This window comes from Convolutriloba macropyga, chromosome 5 (genome assembly GCF_964194025.1).
Source record: "Convolutriloba macropyga chromosome 5, txConMacr16.3, whole genome shotgun sequence".
NCBI lineage: Eukaryota > Metazoa > Xenacoelomorpha > Acoela > Convolutidae > Convolutriloba > Convolutriloba macropyga.
In genome coordinates this window covers 30653521-30677304 of record NC_134472.1, presented here as the reverse complement: position 1 = coordinate 30677304, position 23784 = coordinate 30653521, and the positions used below count along the sequence as shown (strand labels likewise).

General features: G+C 36.2%; 2 protein-coding genes across 2 annotated transcripts in view; one reads left to right on the top strand and one right to left on the bottom strand.

The window, feature by feature from the left end:
• Positions 1–23784, bottom strand: part of LOC142339313 (activin receptor type-1-like) — a 361804-nt gene that overhangs the window by 217544 nt on the left and 120476 nt on the right. The window lies entirely within an intron of this gene.
• Positions 3396–22761, top strand: LOC142339944 (uncharacterized). The gene is made up of 4 exons (XM_075390313.1): positions 3396–3907; positions 20584–20808; positions 21585–21681; positions 21927–22761. Exons 1-4 carry the CDS (start codon positions 3536–3538, stop codon positions 22586–22588), a joined length of 1356 nt encoding a protein of 451 aa, XP_075246428.1. The 5' UTR covers positions 3396–3535; the 3' UTR covers positions 22589–22761.

Sequence of the window (23784 nt, the reverse complement as noted above, 5' to 3'; positions counted from 1 at the left end):
TGTTTAAAACTTACGAAATATAGTCAATTTCTAGTTAATTTTTGGATTAAAACCGATAAATTTGCATAAATTTTGGGTAAAAATTCAAATGTTTTGGTCAAAAATGGGCAAATTTAGGAATTTTTGGGCTCTTTGGGCCTAATTTTGGGCAGTTTTTAGATAAAAATTGAAAGATTTTCGTCTAAATTTGGGAATTTTAGGACTTTGTGGGCTTAAATTTACAATTTTGGAGAATAATCTGGGCTTATTTAGGTGAATTTTAGTTAAATTTGGCACCAAAATTCAATTATTTACTCGAAACTGTGTCGAATTTAGGCAAAAACACGCAATTTCTACACCAAACAGGGCTAAATTCTTCAAAAATCTGATGAAATTTAAAAGTTTCACTTTATTCCGGACAATTCTAGTGAAAAATCGTGTATAATTGGCTGATTTTTGGATGAATTCTCACTAATTCCTGTTAATTTAGGCAAAAAATAGGAAAATTTGGGCTAAAAACCTGATAAAACGAACTTTGTTTAACTCGAAAACATAAAATTTTAGAAATTCAGGGGTTAAATCGAGGCGTTATGGTGATTGCTGGAGCGTTTGGTTGACAATACAACGTTATTTGTGGCTATCAGAGTGAGTTAATAACTTTTAGAGACACTAATAGATACACTATGCATGTATAATGAAGCAGAACAACGTTAAACTAAGCTTATTTGCATGTGGGTCAATTTGTTTTTGCAGTATTATGGGTTTGGAGGATGATAAGTTCGACAATTAGATGATAAATCAAAAGTTAAGATGTATAAGACACGCTAAGGTTAAGTTATGGACAATAAATGAGAGCTAGATTAATGAATATGGGTGTATGATTTCGTATATAGGACTAGGGGGGATAGTACAGTTCGTTATGCTAACAGTATTAAAGATTTGGTTAAGTTGAACACAATTATTTAGTCTAAAAGTAATATTAATGTGACCGGTCTTGTCTAATTTTGTACGGGGGGGGGGGATACAAAAGACGTCTTTTTGTGATACACAATTATGTACTCACGTGTGCGCTTAAAAAACCAACCTACAGTGTCAAAATGTGGGTCTGAGAAGCAAAGAACCGGTGCTCAAAGTTACTAAATCAGTGGACTGTTCTTTTGTGGGGAGAACCCGTCTCTTTTAGTCGGTCGTAATTGAGACGTTCAGAATCTTAGAACATCTCACACAGGTACTGGGATAGCGCGGTATGTGGCCCTACCATAGAACCTGTGTGACCTCTGGGTTTTTGGTTTGGAAAACTAGCCACAAAAAGTCCACCAGGTCCCTAAATGTGTGAGCAACCGACGTTCTTTATTCCTCGTCGCACCAGTTTTTAACTCTGATGTGGTAGGTATTTTATTCGCTTGATCTTAATTACCACACTAGAGCTAAACCTATATTATTGTAGCGACCTTAATTACGTGCTAGAATAAGTTTCACTATATGCTCACAATGTTCTTTGCTAATTTCCAAATCTATGTGTTATTTGCTAGAAAATAAAATTGATTAGATATAAAGATTAATTAGTAAATAGACAGAAAGGATAGAGCACAATTAAGAGGTAAATCTTACTTGAAAATATGGTGGGGTATCTAATCTTAATCAATAAATTGAATCCATTTTACTGCTGGATGTGAACATTACTCTAACTTTATTTTTGCTATAAAATTAGCAGACTTACAATCGCTGCTGATATTTCCCTCTTAGCTGAGGAGTAGATATTTCGCTCTAAGAGCAGTGAGAGAAAGAGAGAGAGAGAGAGAGAGAAAATTTTTTGTTGAAATTCAAGCGTCTTACGTTCGCGCTGGTTGAGTTTGGTCTGATTTCCTTCAGTAGCAAGCTCTAAGCTCGTGCGTGTTTATAACTGAGTCAACACGACTAAAAAATCACAAGACTTATGACTAGCTCCGAATCAATTCCTAGGTCATTCGTGGAGCCGACTATTACTCGTCTTTAGTCATATATTCGTTTCAGGCTTGCTGCTGAAGAACGGCCTGGATAGCTTCAGTATCGTTCACTTAGTACGCGTATTAATAGCGGCAATGAATCAGCCGGTATGGCCTGCTCCATAGTGTATTAAATAATACACAGCAGTATTTGGCTATGAATAATGTATTCATTCACTCAACGCAATTTACGCAGCATAGCTCTCTCTTAATATTCCGTCAGTTTAGACTAAGTCTAAAGTGTTCACAAAGTCGACGGTTAAATAATTATACTCTCTGTAGTATCGATAATTGCGGCGGCAATTATCCAATTAGCAATACTACATTAAACATGGGAACATTGCTCTTGTATTTCACTTCTCGCCATCTTTTTTTCGCCAAAACCATGTTTTTAAATTATCAAAACACAAGATTAAAAGAAAAAACGCACCTTTCGCTGAATTTTTATTGATATACAATATGACCTTCAGACACTTTTTTCGAATTTGAGCCGCTAGAACAAAATTGAAATAATTGATTTAATTTCTTTAGTGGGTGTAAAATTGGTCGTTTAAAACAGGAGACAAAAATTGAGATCAATTATCAAAATTATATTTCAATTAATTTTCCATTTTTCTCATCTCCCTTTCTTTACGAAATTAAATATAAAACATTGAAAGGATTGACCAAAAGCTTAGTTTTGTTTTTTGACTCACGCATTTCTGAGGATAAGAGGATGAAATGCATACGCTTTAAAATGTTCAGGCAAATTTGAGATACCTGAAACAAACCAAAAACGTACTTCGCGCTGCTTCCGGAAAAATTTATATTAACGATGTTGCACTCTTTTTCAGATCAAGTCTGTCACGGCTGTTTTTGGCTGTTGTTTGGCTGTTTTGGCTGTTTTTTTTTCTACTTAGAATGTCTATTTGTTGGGCAAAAAAATGTGCGTGCTCATTTTGAGGAAAATTTTGATCAGTCAGATTTCTTCAACGTTTTTAGAGTTCCAACATTTTAGTTGGTACGTGAGAAAGGTATCGAGAACAGACATCGCGTTGCAACCTTTGAAAAAAACGTTGATGCGGTTTTTCCCTCTAACTACCTATGGTCTAAATGCCGCTATTCAAATAGAGGTTCTAACCGAGGCTGTTTGGTGTTACTAAAAACAGGATATATTAATGAGCATTGCATCGACCTACCAGAATCATTATTAAGTTATCGCAACATTTGGGATTAACTTTTTCATATATGAGGTAAAGTATAGTTTGATTTGTATGTACAAATGAATCAAATGCAGCATGTTTAGTGAATGATAATGAATTGGCTCTATTTGAATCTGAAGGTGAAGCAAACTTTCGGTGATATATTGCGGGAGGTGTGGGAGAGATGAATATTTATTGCGTTTAAGATAATCTAATCAGCAAACTCCGTTGGCAACTTGACTTGTTGGAGGTCACCGGATTTATTTCTCGCGAAACATTTCCCTTAAATAGTTAGTTATTTCAGTTAGATAGACAATCTAAACTTGGCCGAAGAGAGGTTGAATTCTATACGTCACGTTATTTGTAAAGTTTTTGAACCTCTTTGGAATAATGTTCCACAAAACAATTTTGTCCATTGTTTTTCTGGCATCCCCAGTTTTGTCTTTGGAACCCTGTACAGATGATTCGACGTGTAATTGCGAGAACGGTTTAATAGCCGAATGTACTTTTGTCAAGCATTCACATGGTGCTACTTACCTGGTGTTGCGCAACTTGCCCCCAACTAATTTCTCTTCAAACTTCTACATTTCAAATGTTGACACCAAACATTGGCTTGACCTTCAAAAAATTGACAACACAAAGCTGCTGTTTGTTGACATCATCAATAGCCCCATCAGAAATTATACAAATTTACTGTTATATTTAGAGTTAATGGACATCAAAATTATGGTCTTGTACTTCGAGGGAGCAGGTTTTGAAGAGGTTTCTTTTTCTATGTTCTACTGATGACCCAATTCCTGATAATTAACCCAAGATAATCCTAGAGTATACGACATGCAATTTTTAGATGCAAGCGAATAATGTAAACACTAATCCATGGGTTTTGAACCTCGACTATCCCATTTACACAGCCCGTTTTTTGGTTTTCAGCCCGAAATTTGGTTTTCAGTACTGAATCAGAGATAATTCAGAACAATTTACTTTTTCTGAGTCCATCTGATTCGAAAACTCAGTATCAGCTTTCTTTGAAAATCTCGTAATCAGAGCAAAATCAGAACAACAATTTTTGAATCAACTCTGATTCAGAACAAAATCAAAAGATTTTTCATATAACAAAAAACAAAAAAATAAAAGGCCCTGAATGAGGTCTTTGCAACATTAGCATTAAAAAAAAATAGTCAGATCATGTGCCACAGATTTTTTCATCTGGTTCTCCGAATAAATATGTTCTTCAGGACCTGATTGAGACAAGGACTGGCGAGAGCAACGCAGGCTTAGGTCAGCTTGCGCAGCTTTGCTGGAAATTTTGATCTGCTCAAAGTCTAAATTTGAGATCTACTTTGAATTTTTCTCATTATCTGCCATCTCAGAGTACCAAACTGAACAATTGCAGACGTTTGTTGATGATAAAGTTTTGTTGCGTCTTTGAACCGTGAGCAAAGTGATTCTAACAGCAAAAAAGAAATCAAGTTCCAACTTCAAAAAATTTTTTGGCACTCATGTTTTGATTGTAAACAAATATTCTTCGCACTCCACAACATTCTGTTCAGTTAATCACCAACTTTTGGCGGCTACGCACATTGGTTAATCTGAATCTAAGAGCCAATAAAAATTTTTTAAAGCTCAAGTTGGGGAAAAACATTTAGCATTTATTTTTTTTCAAACAAACCTCATGTTTTAACTGTACAGAGCTTTGAACAAAAAACTGTGTTTTCCAGATATTCAAAAGTTCTGGTGATTGAAAATGAATTAATTTGAGTCTAGCAACCCGATATTTTTTTTCACGCAATTCTATTTTGACAAAGCTCATTTTTAAGTTGTACAAAGCTCATTTTAAGTTGTATTATTCAAAACGCTAATTTGCCATGTTCAATCAACACTCGCTTCCTGTTCTAAACTGTCAATTTGCAAAGGATTTGGTCACAATGTGTTTATTTGAGAAGATTTGTCATTATATAAAAGAAGATGCTTTCTTAAAGTTTAAAAGCTCTTATTGGGATATATGAATTCAATCAACAGTTTCCGCAATTTCGTGAAGTTTTTTTTGAAGCTCTTAATCCAGTATATTTATTCGATAGCCTAAATTGAAATAGTGCTTTTTTATATAATTCATCATCTGTGATACTTGAAATTTTGGACATGTTTGGTTATCAGATTTGTAACTGCCGTTGTGTTTATCGATTTCTGAATTTGCCCTAATTTCTATTAAAATTTGTTTTTATTTTCTATTTTGATTAATCTTTGATTCCATTTTGAATCTAATGTTTTCGGGGAACTGTACAAGTGCGATTTTTGTCGCGTTTTATCAGTACTATTATTGTTAATTTTTGTAGCTCCGCCACTACCGGTCCCAAGTGATGAAAAAGAAGGAGATTTAAACCACAAAGAGAAGACTGGAAAATCTCAAAATCAATTCTGCGGCTGGACTTGAGAACATTTCGGACAACAATTTTTTAAAAATTTCTATTTTCTACAGGTTTTTCATGAATTGGTATTTTTAAGGACCCGAAAGAGATAAGACTGTTAAAACCTAGCTTGGCTCAAGAACTTGGTTCCAATGTCAACCTAATTCAAAGATCAGTTACAATCTGGAACTGAGTCTGATTCGAGCAAAACAGAGTCTGAATCAGTCTTTAAATCAGAGAAGATCAATTTTTGAATCAGAGTCGGATTCAGACGAATTTGGAGACTGACTTAGACGAATTCAGAGCGAAATGTGACCTGAATCAGAGTAGGAATCAGTTCTGAAATTTACTGAATTTTTTTCTGATCCACTACTCAATTCTTTTTTGAGTTAGGAACGGGAATAAAATGCCATTTTGTCAAAGCTGGAAATAGATGACAGCTTTTGAAAATTTCATTTTATCCCACTTCGACAATCAGTTCTGTAATGAGTCCCCACTTCTGCAAGAAGTTTTAGGGCGCCCGACGCCAAATGACAATTTTTATATCAAATTATTTAAACGGCGAGAAGTTGGTTATCATTCTCATAACTGTCCCGTGCTTCTAACTGTTTTTCTATTAAATTATCATTAAATTATCTGTTTATTTGTGTAAATATTGTCTTCACATCTGCACTGGCATAATACATCTATTTTTTACAATTATAATGACTAAAATTATTCCTTCCTAGACGTTTTTAAATGTTTTTGAATTTGGCACCTTTCTTTTCTTAATAGCACAGACAATTGATGCTTGAAACAAATCAGAAACAATTTTATAAAAAGCAATTTGTTTTCATTACACATTTTATAAGCGGCGCGATCGAGGCACTTCGATTAATAAAAGAACAGGGAATGTCTTTTCTTAGAATTTGAATAATTTCTTTTCGACGCTGCACAATACTGGTAGCAGAATAAGACATTGATGAAAACCTAATTTTTCAATTCTGCACCAAAAACCTTAAATTTTTAAAAATCTTTATTTAAAAATTTCATTAAAATCTGAGAATTGTCTATTCTCTTTCAAATAAAGCATGATGCCCTTTTGTAGTTATTCTTCTAGATTAGAGCTCTATATGTGAGTTATTATATATATATATAATATATATATATATATATATATATATATATATATATATATATTTATATATATATATATATATATATATATATATATACCACCGTAATATTTGAAATTTTTTTGAGTCGGTTAGTCAAATAGAGCTAGGTAAGAAGTGTACTTCGCGCGCAGAAATAATCGTTGCAGAAAGATTAGATGAATAATCCTTGAGGCTGTAAAAGGAGCCACCCAGATAGGATCTGCCTTAACTGGTGCGATAAGTGAGTTAACAAATTCCAGTCTTAAAAAGAGTTCATCTGAATGAGTTCAAAAAGAGTTCAAAAGAGTGAGCCACGAAAACTGAATATATTACTCTAGATTTACAAATTTAAATTCAGCCTCAAGAAGAACAACCCTCTTAATCCGTTTTTTAAAGTAGACATGTAGAACATAGTATTCTTACCTAAGAATTAACTCCCATAACAAAATTGGTAACTCTTTTTTCATCCAACGCCGCATTCACAACGGTACAAGTGTTCTGCATACAACAAGAGAATAAAAAAAACAATTGAGTACATAAAAGAATTTTACATATTTTGTAAAACCAGCACTGAAGAAATACAACTTTTTGTTTTGATAGCCTACCAATGAAAACCGCACTACTTAGCCTGGAAAAACAACTATGTTCTTCAATCGACAGCAAATGTTCAGAAACTGCTGGAACACCATTTACTTCCTATTTGTCTCATACAGTCTCTATGAAAAGCTACAATGAATTCAAAGGGAAAGTCATGCAGTTTGTGATATCCCTGACTGTAGAGATACAATTCGTGTGACAAATCCACTTAGAGTTAGATGAATGGATTCGAGATGCGAATCCAAGTTTTACAGAGTTGTTGGATTACCACTTTTAAATTTACTTAGCATTCGTGTTGCGATTGCAGACAAATTTAGTGAGAGTGGAATTCCTCCTCAAATCCGATAGGATCTCGATTAGTGCAAAACAGACTAGATTGAATGCAACTGAATTCAGAAACAAGATTCAAGAGAATGAATAAATAATCAAAAGTGGGGGATGTGAACAATCTGAAATATTGACTTTTTAGTCGGCGGTAAATTACTTGTAGGTGAACTATGACTTATAGCCTGACAAGGGCAAACATAAAATAATTTAATACAAATTAATAAACATAAACTTAATATGGTACAACCATACCACATATCCTGGGCTCGAGCAAAATTTTAAACTGTAACAGTGTAAAATTTATGATAATATTAACATATGTACTGGTTATTATAATTAATAAGAATTGTGAGCAACAACAGAGAAGTGACGAATGAGCAGTGGAAAGGTGGTTCAAATGCAGGAGGAAATGAAGTCAATGCAAACTTTCATTATTTACGGTAAAATATTTGCTGGCAATATAAATTAATGCACAATCGCGACGCAAATCCCGTAAAATTAATAACACAGAAAATATGGTTACATGAGCAACATCAATTTTAACTAAAGTATATTTAACACGAACACAGTTATTTAGTGAACACAAATACAGAGTGAACGGAAAAGTGATAGGAATTCATATTGAAAAGAACAATTACAGAATTGAAATTTTCACAATTTAACAATTTTAACAATGTTAGTTTGAGAGTTTTAACTCAAATTTGGTTTTCTGCGTCAAAGACGCTCATACTAATTTCTCGTGCATAGTCCTCATATTCATAGCTCTCAGGGGACCATGTCCCCACTGGAGGAGGTGCAGGAGGGCTCACTACTCGCAGCTCGTAATGTGTATCAGGAACAGGAGGTTGTGCTGCTTCTTCCTGAATAATAGTCTCTATAACGGGATTCGCTGGTTTTTGTTTCTTAGAAACAGGAGCGGCTGAATCATCACTTATGGAGCACACCGAACTCTCAAATCCGAAGTAATCGGGAGCTCGGCGAGTACGTTTATTTCGAGAGGTTGAGGGGGAAGCAACAGATGATGTCACTGAGGAGGCAGCAACAGACGAGGCATTGGAGGTGTTCAAAGTAGCAGACGTATTTCGATTACGCTTTCCTCCTGCTTGGGGCTTGCGAGGTTTTCGAGACGCCATTGCCTTAGAGATGTTGCTGTTCGCTGAGGAGACTCCCGACGCTGCATCCGATTGGGTTGGACAATGGCGGATTTTAATCTCTCCGCGGAATTTTTTCTTTAATTCTTTAGTGTGTTGAGAAATTTTCTCCTCCGTTGTTTTCTCATATGGAAGAGGTCGTCGTTTGGCGTATTCCCAGAGGTCTGTATTCCGTGCGGCACGGGTGACGAATTTGGCAATATCGCTGTTTCTGACACAGACTTCGGGTACTCCTGGTTCCTTGATAACCGTAGTGGTATCAGATGTACGGACAACTGTACTACCCGGGGCCAGGGTTTCCCAGAGTCCGCGAAGATCCCGTTTGGAGCGCTTTGTTGCTTTTTGAGCCAGTTTAATATCCAGTGACTGCTCTGTCCGTGGAATTGGGTTGTTCAGTTTTGGATGCATGATGAAACGGGAGATAGATTTATTGTGATCTCCATTATAGCGACGTCCCGCGTCTACCTGGGCTTTCTGCATCGCCTCTTCGATCAAAATATCGCTTCGATCCCCCGTCATCCATCCATTTTCGTCCAAGTAATCTTCAACAGGAACGGTATCGGCATCTAAATAGTTGTGAAGAATGTTTTCATATGATAAATTAGATGATTTGGCTATTGTACTTATATTACTTAGTGGTGTGTTTGGCTTTCTTCCAAAATGTGCTTGGAAAGGTGTTACGTTTGTTGTCTGTTGTTTACATATACGTAATTGATAGATTATTGACTTTATTGCTTCTTTAATTGTGAATGTTTTATTTCTATTGTCTAATTTCATGCAGCTTAAGCGTCTTTTAATAGTTTGTATCAAACGCTCCACTAATCCTATAGCTCTATGATGTTTTGCAGGGGCAGTGAGTAAGTTAATATTATGTTGTTTACAAAATTTTTTAACTTTATAACCTATTAGACAACGTGCTTGATCTAATCTAATATTTCGAGGAACACCGTGGATTTGAATGTAATCGTCTAAAAATTTAGAAACATTTGGTCCATTAGCTTTGTCAAATACTTCGACAATGGGATATTTAGAAAAACGATCAATACAAGCAAGGAAATAAATATCTTGATCTTTTTCATTTGTGATAGGTCCCCTAAAGTCAATTTGTATTTCTTCATTGGGCTCTGTACATGGTAGCAAAGGTTTCTATTTAGACGCCGGAATAACAGCCTTAAGGTTCTTACCAATATCAGTACAAGGCTTGCACTGAGCCGCTTTGTTCAATATTTCTCGGTGCATATACGGCCAGAACGCGTATTGCCCGAGCGTTATCATGCCCCAATTTCCCGGATGTATCAAGTGGAGGCTTTCCAAAACAGCGTCTTGAATGGAGTGCGGAATCGCTACTCGTTCGTCCACGCAAACACAGCCCGAGCGGACATGTAGGTCTCTCCAGTAGGAGAACAAGTAAGGATTCACTTCCTTACAACTTTGAGGATCGTTTTTGAAGAATGCAGTCACGTACTTCCTTCAGTACAGCATCCTTACTGGTGAGAACCGCCAAGAAGCCCTTCGTGAAGAGTTGCGTGAGGTTGTTCTCGAAGACCTCTTCTTTTGATAAGTCCAAGTTTGGGGAAGTTTGGCCTTCATTGGATGATCTGGTAGTATTCACTGCGGAATTAGGGGTAGACTGGAAGGTGACCCGGCTGTGTGTAGGGGAGTTTGCGGGTTAGATGCAGAGCTGCTCATTGTGTGATTGTGAATCGAATGGATATGAGATGTGTTTGATCGAGTATTGAGATGTGTTTGGATTTGAATTGGCGTTGTACTAATGGTAGAAGTAGACTGAATTTGTGCTGCGTTTGCAGAGTTTTCAAGAAGCAACTGAGTTGTATTACGATTAATGGCAGAAAGCAATTTGGAATAGTTTGTTGAGCGAGGATGCGAGGCACGTGTGGAATGTGTGTGAGTGACGCTAATAAAGTGCTGTGATTGACAGGTTTGTGGTGTGGTATTGACATAAATTGCAGCAATAGCGTTTTGAATGCGGGTAATTGTTGCTACCGCAAATTCCTCGTCATATTTGTTTCTAACTTTTGCTTTTTGATTTGGTTGGCGAGAAATGTAGTCTACCAGCCCCATTTTTGCACCAGGTATATGTTCGATATTAAAATCAAAGGGTAAAAGACGATCGATCCAACGTGTTAATCTACTATTATAGGATTTATTAGACCTATGTTCTTTCATAATTGAAAGTAATGCTCGATGATCAGTGATAATTGTGAATGATTTGCCAAATAAGTAATATTTAAAATATTCTACAGACCACACTACACCTAACAATTCTAATTCATTAATGCTGTAGCGTTCCTCATTAGAAGTGAGGAAACGAGACCCAAATGCAACTGTATGCCAGCCCGTAGGCGAACGTTGTTCTAATGCTGCTCCTAAACCCGCTCTTGAAGCATCGCATTTGATCCGCGTTTCCAAGTGAGGATTATAATGTGTGTTTTCTGTGGCGTTTGCTACTTTATTTTTGATTGCTTGAAAATGTGTGTCATGTTCGGTATTCCAAATGAATTTTGTGTTCTTTTTTAATAATGGACGAAGGGGATGGCACAATTGAGATATATTAGGGATAAATTTTCCTAGATAATGAACAGAACCTAAGAAAGATAGAAGTTGTTTTAAATTTTCAGGTGCTGATAGGGAAGCGATTGCCGCTGTTTTTGACTCAAGTGGAGCGATTCCTGATTGACTAAACTTATGTCCCAACCATTCAATTTCTGTTTTTGCAAAATGACATTTAGGTAAGTTGATCCGTAAGTTATCCTCATCTAATTTCTTTAAACATCTATAGACAAGTCTTAAGTGGTCTTCTTTAGAACCACGACTAACTACTATAATGTCATCCAGAAAACAATAAGTATTTTGAAGTCCGACTAAAGTATAATCCCTCACTTTTTGGAAAGCTGCTGGCATATCAGTTAAACCGTAAAAACCTGTAATAAAGCGATATGCTCCAGTTCTCTCACCGCTAATAATATTAAAGTTACAGAGTTGAGCCGTTTCCGGATCTAATTTAAGTTGACTGTATGCGTACTTCAAATCCAATGTTGAATAGTATGCTGTTTCTTGTGATGCGGATGTATTCAAATTCTGTTGAATTGTGTCAATCAAATTATCAATATTCGGCATTTGGTATTTTTTTATGGATAGATTTATTCAAAATTTTGGAGTCTGGAGCTAGTTTAACTGTTTTATCTCTTTTAACTGTTTTTCCTATAGGTGAAATAAAATTTTTGTCTGAGCAACTGTTTAATTTTATGATGTGTTTTTCGTCAAGTAGTTTTTTAAGTTCTATATTAACTAGTGGCTGTAAGTTAATTTGGACTCGTCGTCCTTTTTGATGTGTAGGTGTAAATTCATTATGAAATGTTGACTTTACTGAATGTTTTAAAGATTTACCGACATGGGTGATGAGATCTGAAAAATCAAAAGAGATCTGCCTCTTGATTGGACATTGATTTTGATCAATATTTGCAAATTTTCCAATGATGGGTCGGTGACTGTCTTCCACAACAGTTACATCAACGCCTGTGGCTATCCAGTCATTATACACTTTAATGATGTATTGATTACACCAACAATCTTGATTATATCATTAGAAAAAGTTTTCAGATCATGTATTTCGGGTGACTGTACCCAATAACCTTTGTCGCATTCGGACACCACTGTGTCCGCCAGACTTTTGTTCACAATCGTGCAGACACTTCCCGAATCCACCAATGCTTTCGTGCTTGTATTTCCAACACAAATGACTAAATTTACGGGTTCTACCTCACGAGAGTCGGTTTTGATGGAAATTGCGGCTACACAGTTATCGTTATACTCATCGTAATCGGAGTCGTAATTGGCATCGTAGACGCTCTTCTGCTGTAAAAGCCTGCTGATATTGTTAACTTGTTCCGCCACCGTTGTTGAAGTACCTACTGTAGCCGCATCCAAAACCGAGTCATCTACGTAATTTACTCTAGGGTTTGGTTTACTGGATTGTTTTGATTTTGGACAAACTTTTGCAAAGTGGTTAGCAATTCCACAATTTTTACAAGATTTTCCACGGGCAGGACAGTTTTGTCTATGAGAAGGAGTCCAGCCTTAGCCACAATTTGGGCAAATCGTAGGTTTTACAAACTGGTTTGTCGGTGCTCGGGTTCTATTCCACGATCCTTGGACATTATTTATCGGTTGACTTGAAATTTCATTTGTGGTGATGGGAGTTGGAGTTCCAGAAATTTTCAATTGGTTTTGTATTCCCATTTCAATGTTCATCGCAAACTCAAGAGCTTTTTTAGCCGTCCGTGTTTCTTTGAGTAGCTCCCTTTGGATCTCACCATCTTGCATATTAGCTATGAAGACGTCCCGAATGATCGACTCCTCGTGACTTCCTAGATCGCAGTTTAGAGACAACTCTCGAAGACACCCGTAGAACTTTTCCACAGGTTCTCCTTTCATTTGTTTTCTAGTGAGAAATGTGTATCGATCAAATGTGATATTTCTTTGCTTTGTGAACACCCTATCAAGGCATTCCCAAAGAACTTTTGTTGTTACTCTATCGATCTGGATACTCGGTTCTTGAGAACCAAATATTCGTCTCCCTTCCATTCCCAAGCTGAGGTATGTCAGAGAGACTGCTTTGCCATCACAATATTTCCAAGGTTTTTCTCCACACAGTATGCAAACAAGTTCTACTTTTTGACATCGATTGAGCCACGAATTTTTGAGCTGTTCGTTTCTGGTACGTCGATCTCGTTCACTTTGAGCTGTGCTATTTTCGACAACATCCTCGTAAATTGGTTCTGGAGGTAGTTTAACTGTTTTATCTCTTTTAACTGTAATTACTATAGGTGAAAAAAAAAATTTTGTCTGAGCAACTGTTTAATTTTATGATGTGTTTTTCGTCAAGTAGTTTTTTAAGTTCTATATTAACTAGTGGCTGTAAGTTAATTGGGACTCGTCGTCCTTTTTGATGTGTAGGTGTAAATTCATTATGAAATGTTGACTTTACGGAATGTTTTAAAGATTTACCGACGCGGGTGATGAGATCTGGAAAATCAGAAGAGATCTGCCTCTTGATTGGACATTGATTTTGATCAATATTTGCAACTTTTTTCAATTGAATAACAGAAAAGCCTAGCTTTGGAAAGAGATCTCGTCCAATGATGGGTCGGTGACCGTCTTCCACAACAGTTAAATCAACGCCTGTGGCTATCCAGTCATTATAAACTTTATTGATGTATTGATTACACCAACAATCTTGATTATATCGTTAGAAAAAGTTTTCAGATCATGTATTTCGGGTGACTGTACCCAATAACTTTCGTCGCATTCGGACACCACTGTGTCCGCCAGACTTTTGTTCACAATCGTGCAGACGCTTCCCGAATCCACCAATGCTTTCGTGCTTGTATTTCCAACACAAATGACTAAATTTACGGGTTCTACCTCACGAGAGTCGGTTTTGATGGAAATTGCGGCTACACAGTTATCGTTATACTCATCGTAATCGGAGTCCTATTTGGCATCGTAGACGCTCTTCTGCTGTAGAAGCCTGCTGATATTGTTAACTTGTTCCGCCACCGTTGTTGAAGTACCTACTGTAGCCGCATCCAAAACCGAGTCATCTACGTAATTTACTCTAGGGTTTGGTTTACTGGATTGTTTTGATTTTGGACAAACTTTTGCAAAGTGGTTAGCAATTCCACAATTTTTACAAGATTTTCCACGGGCAGGACAGTTTTGTCTATGTGAAGGAGTCCAGCCATAGCCACAATTTGGGCAAATCGTAGGTTTTACAAACTGGTTTGTCGGTGCTCGGGTTCTATTCCACGATCCTTGGACATTATTTATTGATTGACTTGAAATTTCATTTGTGGTCATGGGAGTTGGAGTTCCAGAAATTTTCAATTGGTTTTGTATTCCCATTTCAATGTTCATCGCAAACTCAAGAGCTTTTTTAGCCGTCCGTGTTTCTTTGAGTAGCTCCCTTTGGATCTCACCATCTTGCATATTAGCTATGAAGACGTCCCGAATGATCGACTCCTCGTGACTTCCTAGATCGCAGTTTAGAGACAACTCTCGAAGACACCCGTAGAACTTTTCCACAGGTTCTCCTTTCATTTTTTTTTAGTGAGAAATGTATATCGATCAAATGTGTTATTTCTTTGCTTAGTGAACACCCTATCAAGGCATTCCCGAAGAACTTTTGTTGTTACTCTATCGATCTGGATACTCGGTTCTTGAGAACCAAATATTCGTCTCCTTTCCATTCCCAAGATGAGGTATGTTAGAGAGACTGCTTTGCTATCACAATATTTCCAAGGTTTTTCTCCACACAGTATGCCAACATGTTCTACTTTTTGACATCGATTGAGCCATGAAATTTTGAGCTGTTCGTTTCTGGTACGTCTATCTTGTTTACTTTGAGCTGTGCTATTTTCGACATCATCCTCGTAAATAGGTTCTGGAGGTAGGGTGACCTTGTCCGGAGGGTCTTCAAGGAGAATGTCAATTGAAATTCCTTCTTTAGCCATGATGGCCAATTTTAGCATGATCTGCCATCTATCCCATCGCAATGGAGGTTCAAGTGTTGGTTTTTCCCAAAAGGGCTCAATTCCCAAGAGTGCACGTTCTTTAGTTGCTGACTGCGCCTTGTGATATCCCTGACTGTAGAGATACAATTCGTGTGACAAATCCACTTAGAGTTAGATGAATGGATTAGAGATGCGAATCCAAGTTTTACAGAGTTGTTGGATTACCACTTTTAAATTTACTTAGCATTCGTGATGCGATTGCAGACAAATTTAGTGAGAGTGGAATTCCTCCTCAAATGCGATAGGATCTCGATTAGTGCAAAACAGACTAGATTGAATGCAACTGAATTCAGAAACAAGATTCAAGAGAATGAATAAATAATCAAAAGTGGGGGTTGTGAACAATCTGAAATATTGACTTTTTAGTCGGCGGTAAATTACTTGTAGGTGAACTATGACTTATAGCCTGACAAGGGCAAACATAAATTAATTTAGTACAAATTAATAAACATGATCTTAATATGGTACAACGGTACCACACAGTTCAATCAAATAAACAGTTCAGACAAATGTTGTCTGAGTTTTAAAGAAAAAAATTTAACGCCGTGAGTTAACGCAGATACAAACAATTCAAGGGCTGAAAGTATAGAGGAATTAGCAAGACAGGAAATTACAGCTTCATATTACCTGATAGAAGTTTTCCTAAGTACTGTCACAGAAACCGACTCATTGAAATCAGTTACACCAGAAGTAAAAAAAATTAAACACAAAAAATAATTCACAACATTTGTCCCGGAAGCTCAACAACATATTTATGATCCAGATTGCTTTCCGGAAAAGAATGATAGTTCAACGGAAGTTCTATCAATTCTAACATATAACTTTGTTTTAAAAAAGATGAAATCAAATTTAAAAATCATGATGCCGAAAATCTTAACTTAAGCAATGAGATTGCTGTAGTTTGACCATATTGAACACATCACAACAAACTCAAAGGTCTCAAAACCACCAGCAAACAAAACAAAAAACAGCAGTGCTTTTTTTAAAATTTGCTAGAGAATTGACCCAACAGAACATTCAGAACATCACAAACGTTTCAACATCATTTAAATTGCAAGCACCTTGAACGCAAGACGCTGCTCTTGTAGTAAGAAAAATTATGCAAATGATTTACCGATACATAGGATGCTCAGTCCCACTTCAACAGTAATTAAGACATTTTGCGGGTGCAGTTTCTACATATACCATAGATGATTTTGATGATTTTTATTTTACTTTTCCCGTAGCAAAGAAGTTCATGATAGCGGGCCCAGAAAAAAATCGAGTATCTACTTCGTTGAGCCTAGATTTTTAAAGGAATCCTAATGGCTTAAACTGCGCTGGTTGGTACAGCATATCATTGGTACTCCTTTTTACCTTCAAAAGGACTGGAGTACTTTGGGCAGATTTTAAAACAACATTTAATAACCAAAAACCACAAGACTTGAAAACTATTTGTTATCAATTCATCGGATATGAAAAATACACAAATGAAAAATGCTTTATACAAATCTGTAACCTCACAACTGGCGCAAAAGCGAAAAAAGATTGAAAACCACTACAAAACGACATTAGAACCACAAACTGAAGTTGTTCAACTAGTCCAGAAGATTCATCAGGAAGACGTATTTTGAAAACGTTTTGACCGACACAAAACACAATCGATCTCAACAATCGCAACAACGAAGAAGAATTCAAAGACGGACATAGACAATCTAACAGCAGGTGATATCCAAGCAGCCTTACTTGACATTGCACATGGCATGAATATATCGCTGCAGTTAGACAGAACACTCAATTGATACTAATTTAACCGAAAACATCTGTTCGTCACTTTTTGCAAAGAAGATGTTCGTGATCAGAACACAGTATTTCAGCTTGAACTGGAACTGATCGTAATCCAATCCGTACAACAAAATAAAAACAACGCTTCTAATCAGACCTTTAATCATGGCATGAGTGGAAGGCAAAGCCTACCCATTAAACAAGGAACAGCAAATAAAACCTTAAGTAAAGCAAAAACATTTTTTTCCGCTCTAGCAGCAGCAGCTGCACAGAGACTGCTTTTGTCACAGAAGTCACAAAAAGTAAGATAATAACCACAGTAATGATTGTAATAAGAAAAAACAACAGTTACAATAAACTCAAAAACATTTTTAATTTTTATAGACACCGAGTCAATCGTTAATCATGGCATGAGGAGATGGCAGAGCCTACCCAATAAATAGGGAACTGCAAATAAAACCTTAGGTAAAGCAATAACAACTACCTTCCGCTATCGCAGCAGCAGCAGAACAGATACTGCATTTGTCACAGAAGTCACAAAAAGTAAGATAATGACCATAGTAATGGTTGTGAAAAGAAAAGAAACAACAGTTATAATAAACTTAATAACAATTTTATAGACACCGAGTCAATCGAGTTCACAATACCGCAACCTAAAGAAAATCAAAATAGTAGATCCTCTAAAACATAACAATAACAAGCAAGCATTGATCCCCAATCATCAAACTATTGAAGAGACGATCTCGACAAACCTTTAAAATCCAAACAACAGAAACACAAAACTTAACCCACGATCAGTCACTAAAACAACGGTTTAATTGCTTTCTACTGGAATTTCACCACGACAAACCAGAATAGTACTTCAATTATTAAGAGGAATGCTTTCCTCTTACAATAAAAATTTTTTCATCCATTTTTTCCAAAAATATTATCAGTGTAATAGCGCTATCCGTGATTAACTACACACAAAAAATAACTTTTGTGAGCCAATTTCATCAACACAACATATATATTGATTTCCTCCTTTACTCAGGAGCTACGCTTATAATTGACACCTTGAATTAAATGAGAGAGCATTGTTCGCGTCAGACAATAAATTCCATGTCTTGGGAAACCATCACTGGAAAAAAAACAATTGGCTTAATACAGTGCTCAGAAAATATACTACTAATAAATATTAGAAACTGTTAATCCCGATTAAAACAACTTCCGCATTATTCTCGAACTTTTTCTCTGTTAGGAGGTAAGATATTGGTCTGTAAACACGCATTGTAACATATTCCGTCACATCTTTTGAATGCTAAAATTGTTATCTATACGGACATCAGATGTACACTTCGGATCTTCTCTTGATCCAAAAAGAAAACAAATATATCCTTTCCATATTGGATATAAGAAATATTAAATATCTGTATACTCTTTTCATGCAATTTTTTATACAAAATCCCTTAAATTATGCTTTAAAAATTCAAAGTCAGTTTTTGAACATAAACAACGAGACTCAGCTCTCTCATACGAGTCACATTTCTCGATGTTGGGAAACTTGTCACCCAATTTTTCTAACAGACTTTCAAAACTCATTGATGTCTTGTTTTTAAGATACATTTTTTCAGCTCCAATTTTCCTTCTTTTTAAGTCCTCTACATATTAGTAAAATACAATTTTAAAAGAGTTTTTCCTCCTTTCCTTCTTCTTCTATTGCTTGGTTGGGGTTTATACTCAAAAAAGCTCATTAGAATGAGTAGCTGACAATGGCTTAGTAGCATACTAAGCAGAAAGTAAGCCACTAAATCAAATCAGCAAAGGTACAAGCAAAGAGAAGAATAGAATTCTCACTGCACAGCTGAACCAACACCAGACAATACAGATCTCTCCAGTTGGGACCAAAACTCTTATAACAAGACAATGGGATATAACTGGTATGGAAATGACGTTACTGCATAGAATACCATGTTACTGGGATCTTCACTAGTCTCAACGATGAGCAACTAAGGATCGTTTACTTTCGACTTTATTAACTGAATCACTTGATTAATATTCACAAAATCAAAAAATTTCAGTTGCAATCTGAACACGAACAAAACCGTGATGGATGCAGCAGATGAAAATCTGCTATGTATATTCTCTACCGTTAACAGACTGAGAATATTCTCTTCTCTTTCCAATAGAGCGTGACATCTCTTCCCAGTCAGTCTTTCATATTAGTACACCGTGTGTAAGTTATTCACCCCGGTGTTTTATATAATTACCACTGTAATAAATGACATTTTCTTGAGTTGGTTAGTCAATCAGAATTAGGTGAGTCTACTTCGTACGCACAACAAATGGTTCTAAACCGCAAACTCAATAAAAAGATTCCAAATAGGGGCCAGCTTTACATTAATAGCGCCCTGTTGAAACTAGTCCTTTTGCTTTTTTTCAACTGATTATATCAAAAAATATATAGAAAAAAATAATTGCAGTATTTGAACAACGAGCATAAAATTGACACATTGGATTTTTTGTGAAATAAAGCTTTCATATTAGCAGTAAAAAAATTTAAAACAAAAAAGCTCCCTTCTAGTTGTTAAGGTGTTGAAAATAAGGCGTTGCAGTTATGCTGTTAACATTGTGAGCTTAATTCACGAGGAAAGTTTGCTATTCCAAAACCTACTCATTCAACACAATTGTCTCCACAGAAACCTTTGTTTAAATTTTTGTTTCGAACATTTTACTGTTTTCGGACTACTTTTGGATTAAATAAAGATTTTTGCACGAGACTTTTGCACAAGAATCGTAAAATGTTACCCGAAATTGATTTTTGGATAAACAGTTGCCTTATAAAATATTATAAAATATTATAAAATATTATTTAAGAGGCTAAGGTTACTTCGGAATTTGGTATAGTTGCCACCTTTCAACAAAAAAATTAATTTATGAAAAATTAAATAGTGTAACGCACTGGTAAATAAAAAGTCAAACAATTTTTTCCACTGATTTTTTAGAGAAAAAGCTGCCTTTGAAATTTATCGTTCAAAGTTTTTTTAAACGCTTTTAAATCTCTGTCCATCTGGAACGAGAGGTGTTAGTTTTGAATTATTCAGTTATCTTATTTCTTATATCTTTTTGTACTCGTTCGACTAAACTTCAATTTTGCAAAATATGCTGACGTCTCGCGGCATTATTCAGTTCACCTCGCTGAAATTGTGGATCACTTCTTATGTTTTTTGACAACCGTTCCGCGAATTGAGTAAAGATTCCCCTTTATTAGACTGTCTTTCACCTCAGTATAACTGAACTCTGCTAGTTTTTTCTTGTACCAATTAAAAAGCTTCGAATTTGAGGTGTTTTAGGGCTATGATCCAGAAACTTACCCCTTATTTAAATAGTTGATAAGAGCTGATTCTATTACCGCTGAGGCAGAACTTGGTTTGTGAAACCACTTTACTGGTATTTCGTGTGTACCGACGTTATGAATTTGTTTAGGCAGATCACGAAGCATTCAGGGAGCTTTTGAGGAGCTCAAGAGGTTCACTGGAAGCGCTGTATTTCCACAACTATTTACCAACAGCCAATGAGGTAGATTTAAGTGATCTGCAGCTCGACCAACTGGAAGTTTTTTATTACGATTGCAAGGAAAGCACAGCAACCGTGATATTTGATTCTATCACGACAACGACTGCTGCCAATGAAAATTTCATAACTATTGCGGTCAGTGTCTATGTTGAAACTTAGTTGATTTTGAAAAGAAAAAGTAAAAGAAAAAGTTCATTTTGAACCTATCTCGCAACCTGGCTACCTGACAGCTCTTTCGACGTAAATTTTCTGTAGTATTCTTCAGCTATCAATATTTGTGTTTTCAGTTATAGCTGGCTTGTGACAATTTTTTGGCGCAGCCTAAAACTAGTCGTCGATAGCCTAATATATTGGAGTTCTTTTTACAGTCTTTTGACTGATTAATTAGTGATTGAATCAATTAGGAGGTGTAAACGAAAAGGTTCTAGTATTAAAATTAAACTAAATTTTGAGACCATTTTGTTGCTTTTTGTTTAGTTGCTGTAGATTTCAACAATTAAATGAGTTTTTAATTGCTCTTGAACGAAGTTCATAGCAATTATTGTAAACATGTTGGTCTTTTTTAATGCAGATTTTGCGCTTGACCATTTTGCGTTTTTTTCTAGAACAATTTTTGACTTCTCAAGTGATTTTTTCACGCTTTCGTTCTTCATTTTTGATTGATCTCCATTGCTCTCACTCCGAAGTAAAGCTTGTTGCTAAAATAAAGTCGCTTCCTGAAAGCCGAAGTGGCAGTGCATCTGGTCAGGGAGCGCAAAGTCAATGGTTCGAATCCGGGCGTGGCAAAACATTTTTGCACCCTTAAAGAAAAATTTATCCAGGCTGCAGCCCCTGAATTAAATTGCCTCGCCTGTCGTTCATGAGCAGTTCTTCCGACATTAGTCGGTTTTTATGTTTAAATATGATTTCAGGGCGAAATCTTTGACTTGTCGGGGTTTCTGATACGCAATGCTCGCGTGAGAAACAAGTTCATGAAATACTATATCGACCGAACTGTCAAACGACAAGGTTAGTAAATTAAATTTGATTCAATATAATGCATATTTAACGGTACTAGAAGAGTACCGATTTTGTAAAGACTATTTAAAACATAGCGGCATTAAAGCACCCTGCTCGGACAAAAAATAGGAACTCTCAGTATATTGTACAACGTTTCTTTTTCATCCAGGTCTAAAATAGATCCAGCTAGCTATGTTTAACACATCGACTTATAATTGTTACGACTAATATGCGATCTTGACTTTTATCTTCAGGTTTTGAGTGGAAACCTGAATTATTGGAAGAGAACTATTTCCTCCCACATATCTTTTCTTCTCCCTATCCACCGCAGCACTGGTATGAAGACGTAGTGATCAAATTGGGCCCAAACCAAGACAACACAGCACCCAAAATTCTGACGAAAGAATTCCTCCTCCACGCAGGTGCGGTCACCCTTCTCTGTTTACCCGACACTTTGGAGCAAATTGAGTATGGTGCGCTCTCTACTATGAAGGATATGAAAGCAATCTACATAGGGCGTTACACTGAAAACTGGGACATGACCTTTAGGCACGGATGCACAGATGTCGCCAACTTTTCAGACAAGAGCAACCATAGACAATGGTTTTCTCAAAACTGCAAAGATCTGCCCAGTTTTCAGTGTCAATTATGTTTTATGCACAACTTTGGACTGCATAAAAACAAAGACAACATTGCACATCTCTGCGCGTCCAAGTCATTTATTCCGCCCTCAATGACTCGCCAGTGCTACTGGGACGATCCAACTGTGGCAACCCAATTGCCTGCGTGGCCTCTTTTGGGCGCACTTCTTGACGAAGACAGATCACCTAACTGTCCACCGTCTAATTTTGATAAAATCTCAATTCGGAAGAAAAAGTTCTCCTCTAATGAGTCAGTGAAATATATTTGCGACTGAAGAACTTTGAAACTGAAGAAGTCTGACAAAATCGATGGATACTTTTTTTCCACCTCATTCTGTTCTGGAGCTCAACTTGAGAAAACAACGTTCTAGGTCATTATTAGGCATGAAAAGACCGAATGCGACAGATATTTTGGAGTCTTTCCCATTATATACCCCATGAAATTATTACCCCCCCCCCCATTCTGGCATCTTTACCGTGATTGGAGAGGGGGGGGCATAATTTATATGACTATTTAGGCTTGGGGGGCTGCTATAATGGGAAAGACCCATATTTTGTATGAAAAGACTTTGACTCGACTTTTTTGTTGGCCTCGACTTCGATTAAAACTACAAAATAATCCTTGACTTTGGCACGACAATAAAAACTTTCCTCGAAACTAGGCTATGATTTTGGTAGTTATCCATTATATACTGTTATCCAAATTGCATGTTTTAAGGCGTGGACATGAAGTATGTGAAATGACAGATTGTTTGAGAATGTCGAGGGAGGGCAATAAGGAGCTATAAATAACTTTTTGGAAAGACGCAATTTTGTTAGGAAAATTTTTTGACTAATGAAAAGATTTGGGCTTACCTTTCCGGTTTCCTTGATTATGAAATAATAGTAAAGTCAACATTCGTCCCTCAGATTAAATCATTAAGTCTTTTCATGTTTCCAGACTAGGAGCATGCTATTTCTTACCCTGTTGTAAGTTAGTTGATGTAACGTAGCACGTTAATGTATTCTTTGTATAAACAATAGCACGTTTATTGGGAATAAATATTATATTTATCCACTGAACTGGAAAGTTGAAACAAATTTGATCCAGATTCTTTTTGTTGACTTTCATATAGTAATCACAGAACATTGTTTGCATATTATCTCCCACCAAGAAGCACACGTTCTTTAATGAGTAAAAATTAATAGTATAGAAAGGTTTTAAACAGAAGTTGGAAGAGCAAATTGTGCGCGAGGGGCATAAACCGGAAGGTTCTATGAAATCCATAATTTCTGACCTTAATATATATGGGTAAATAAAGAGTTGATAGTGATATGTTACTCTGATGATGCTTCCAAAATGAAAGGCTTTAAATATAATTTTCTTTCCAATGACAACCAATTATATTAAGACTCGTAAAAGAACTAAATCTGAAGAGAAAGAAGAACAAGCAAGGCCTTTTTCGAATGCTACAATCTATATTTTGTCGAG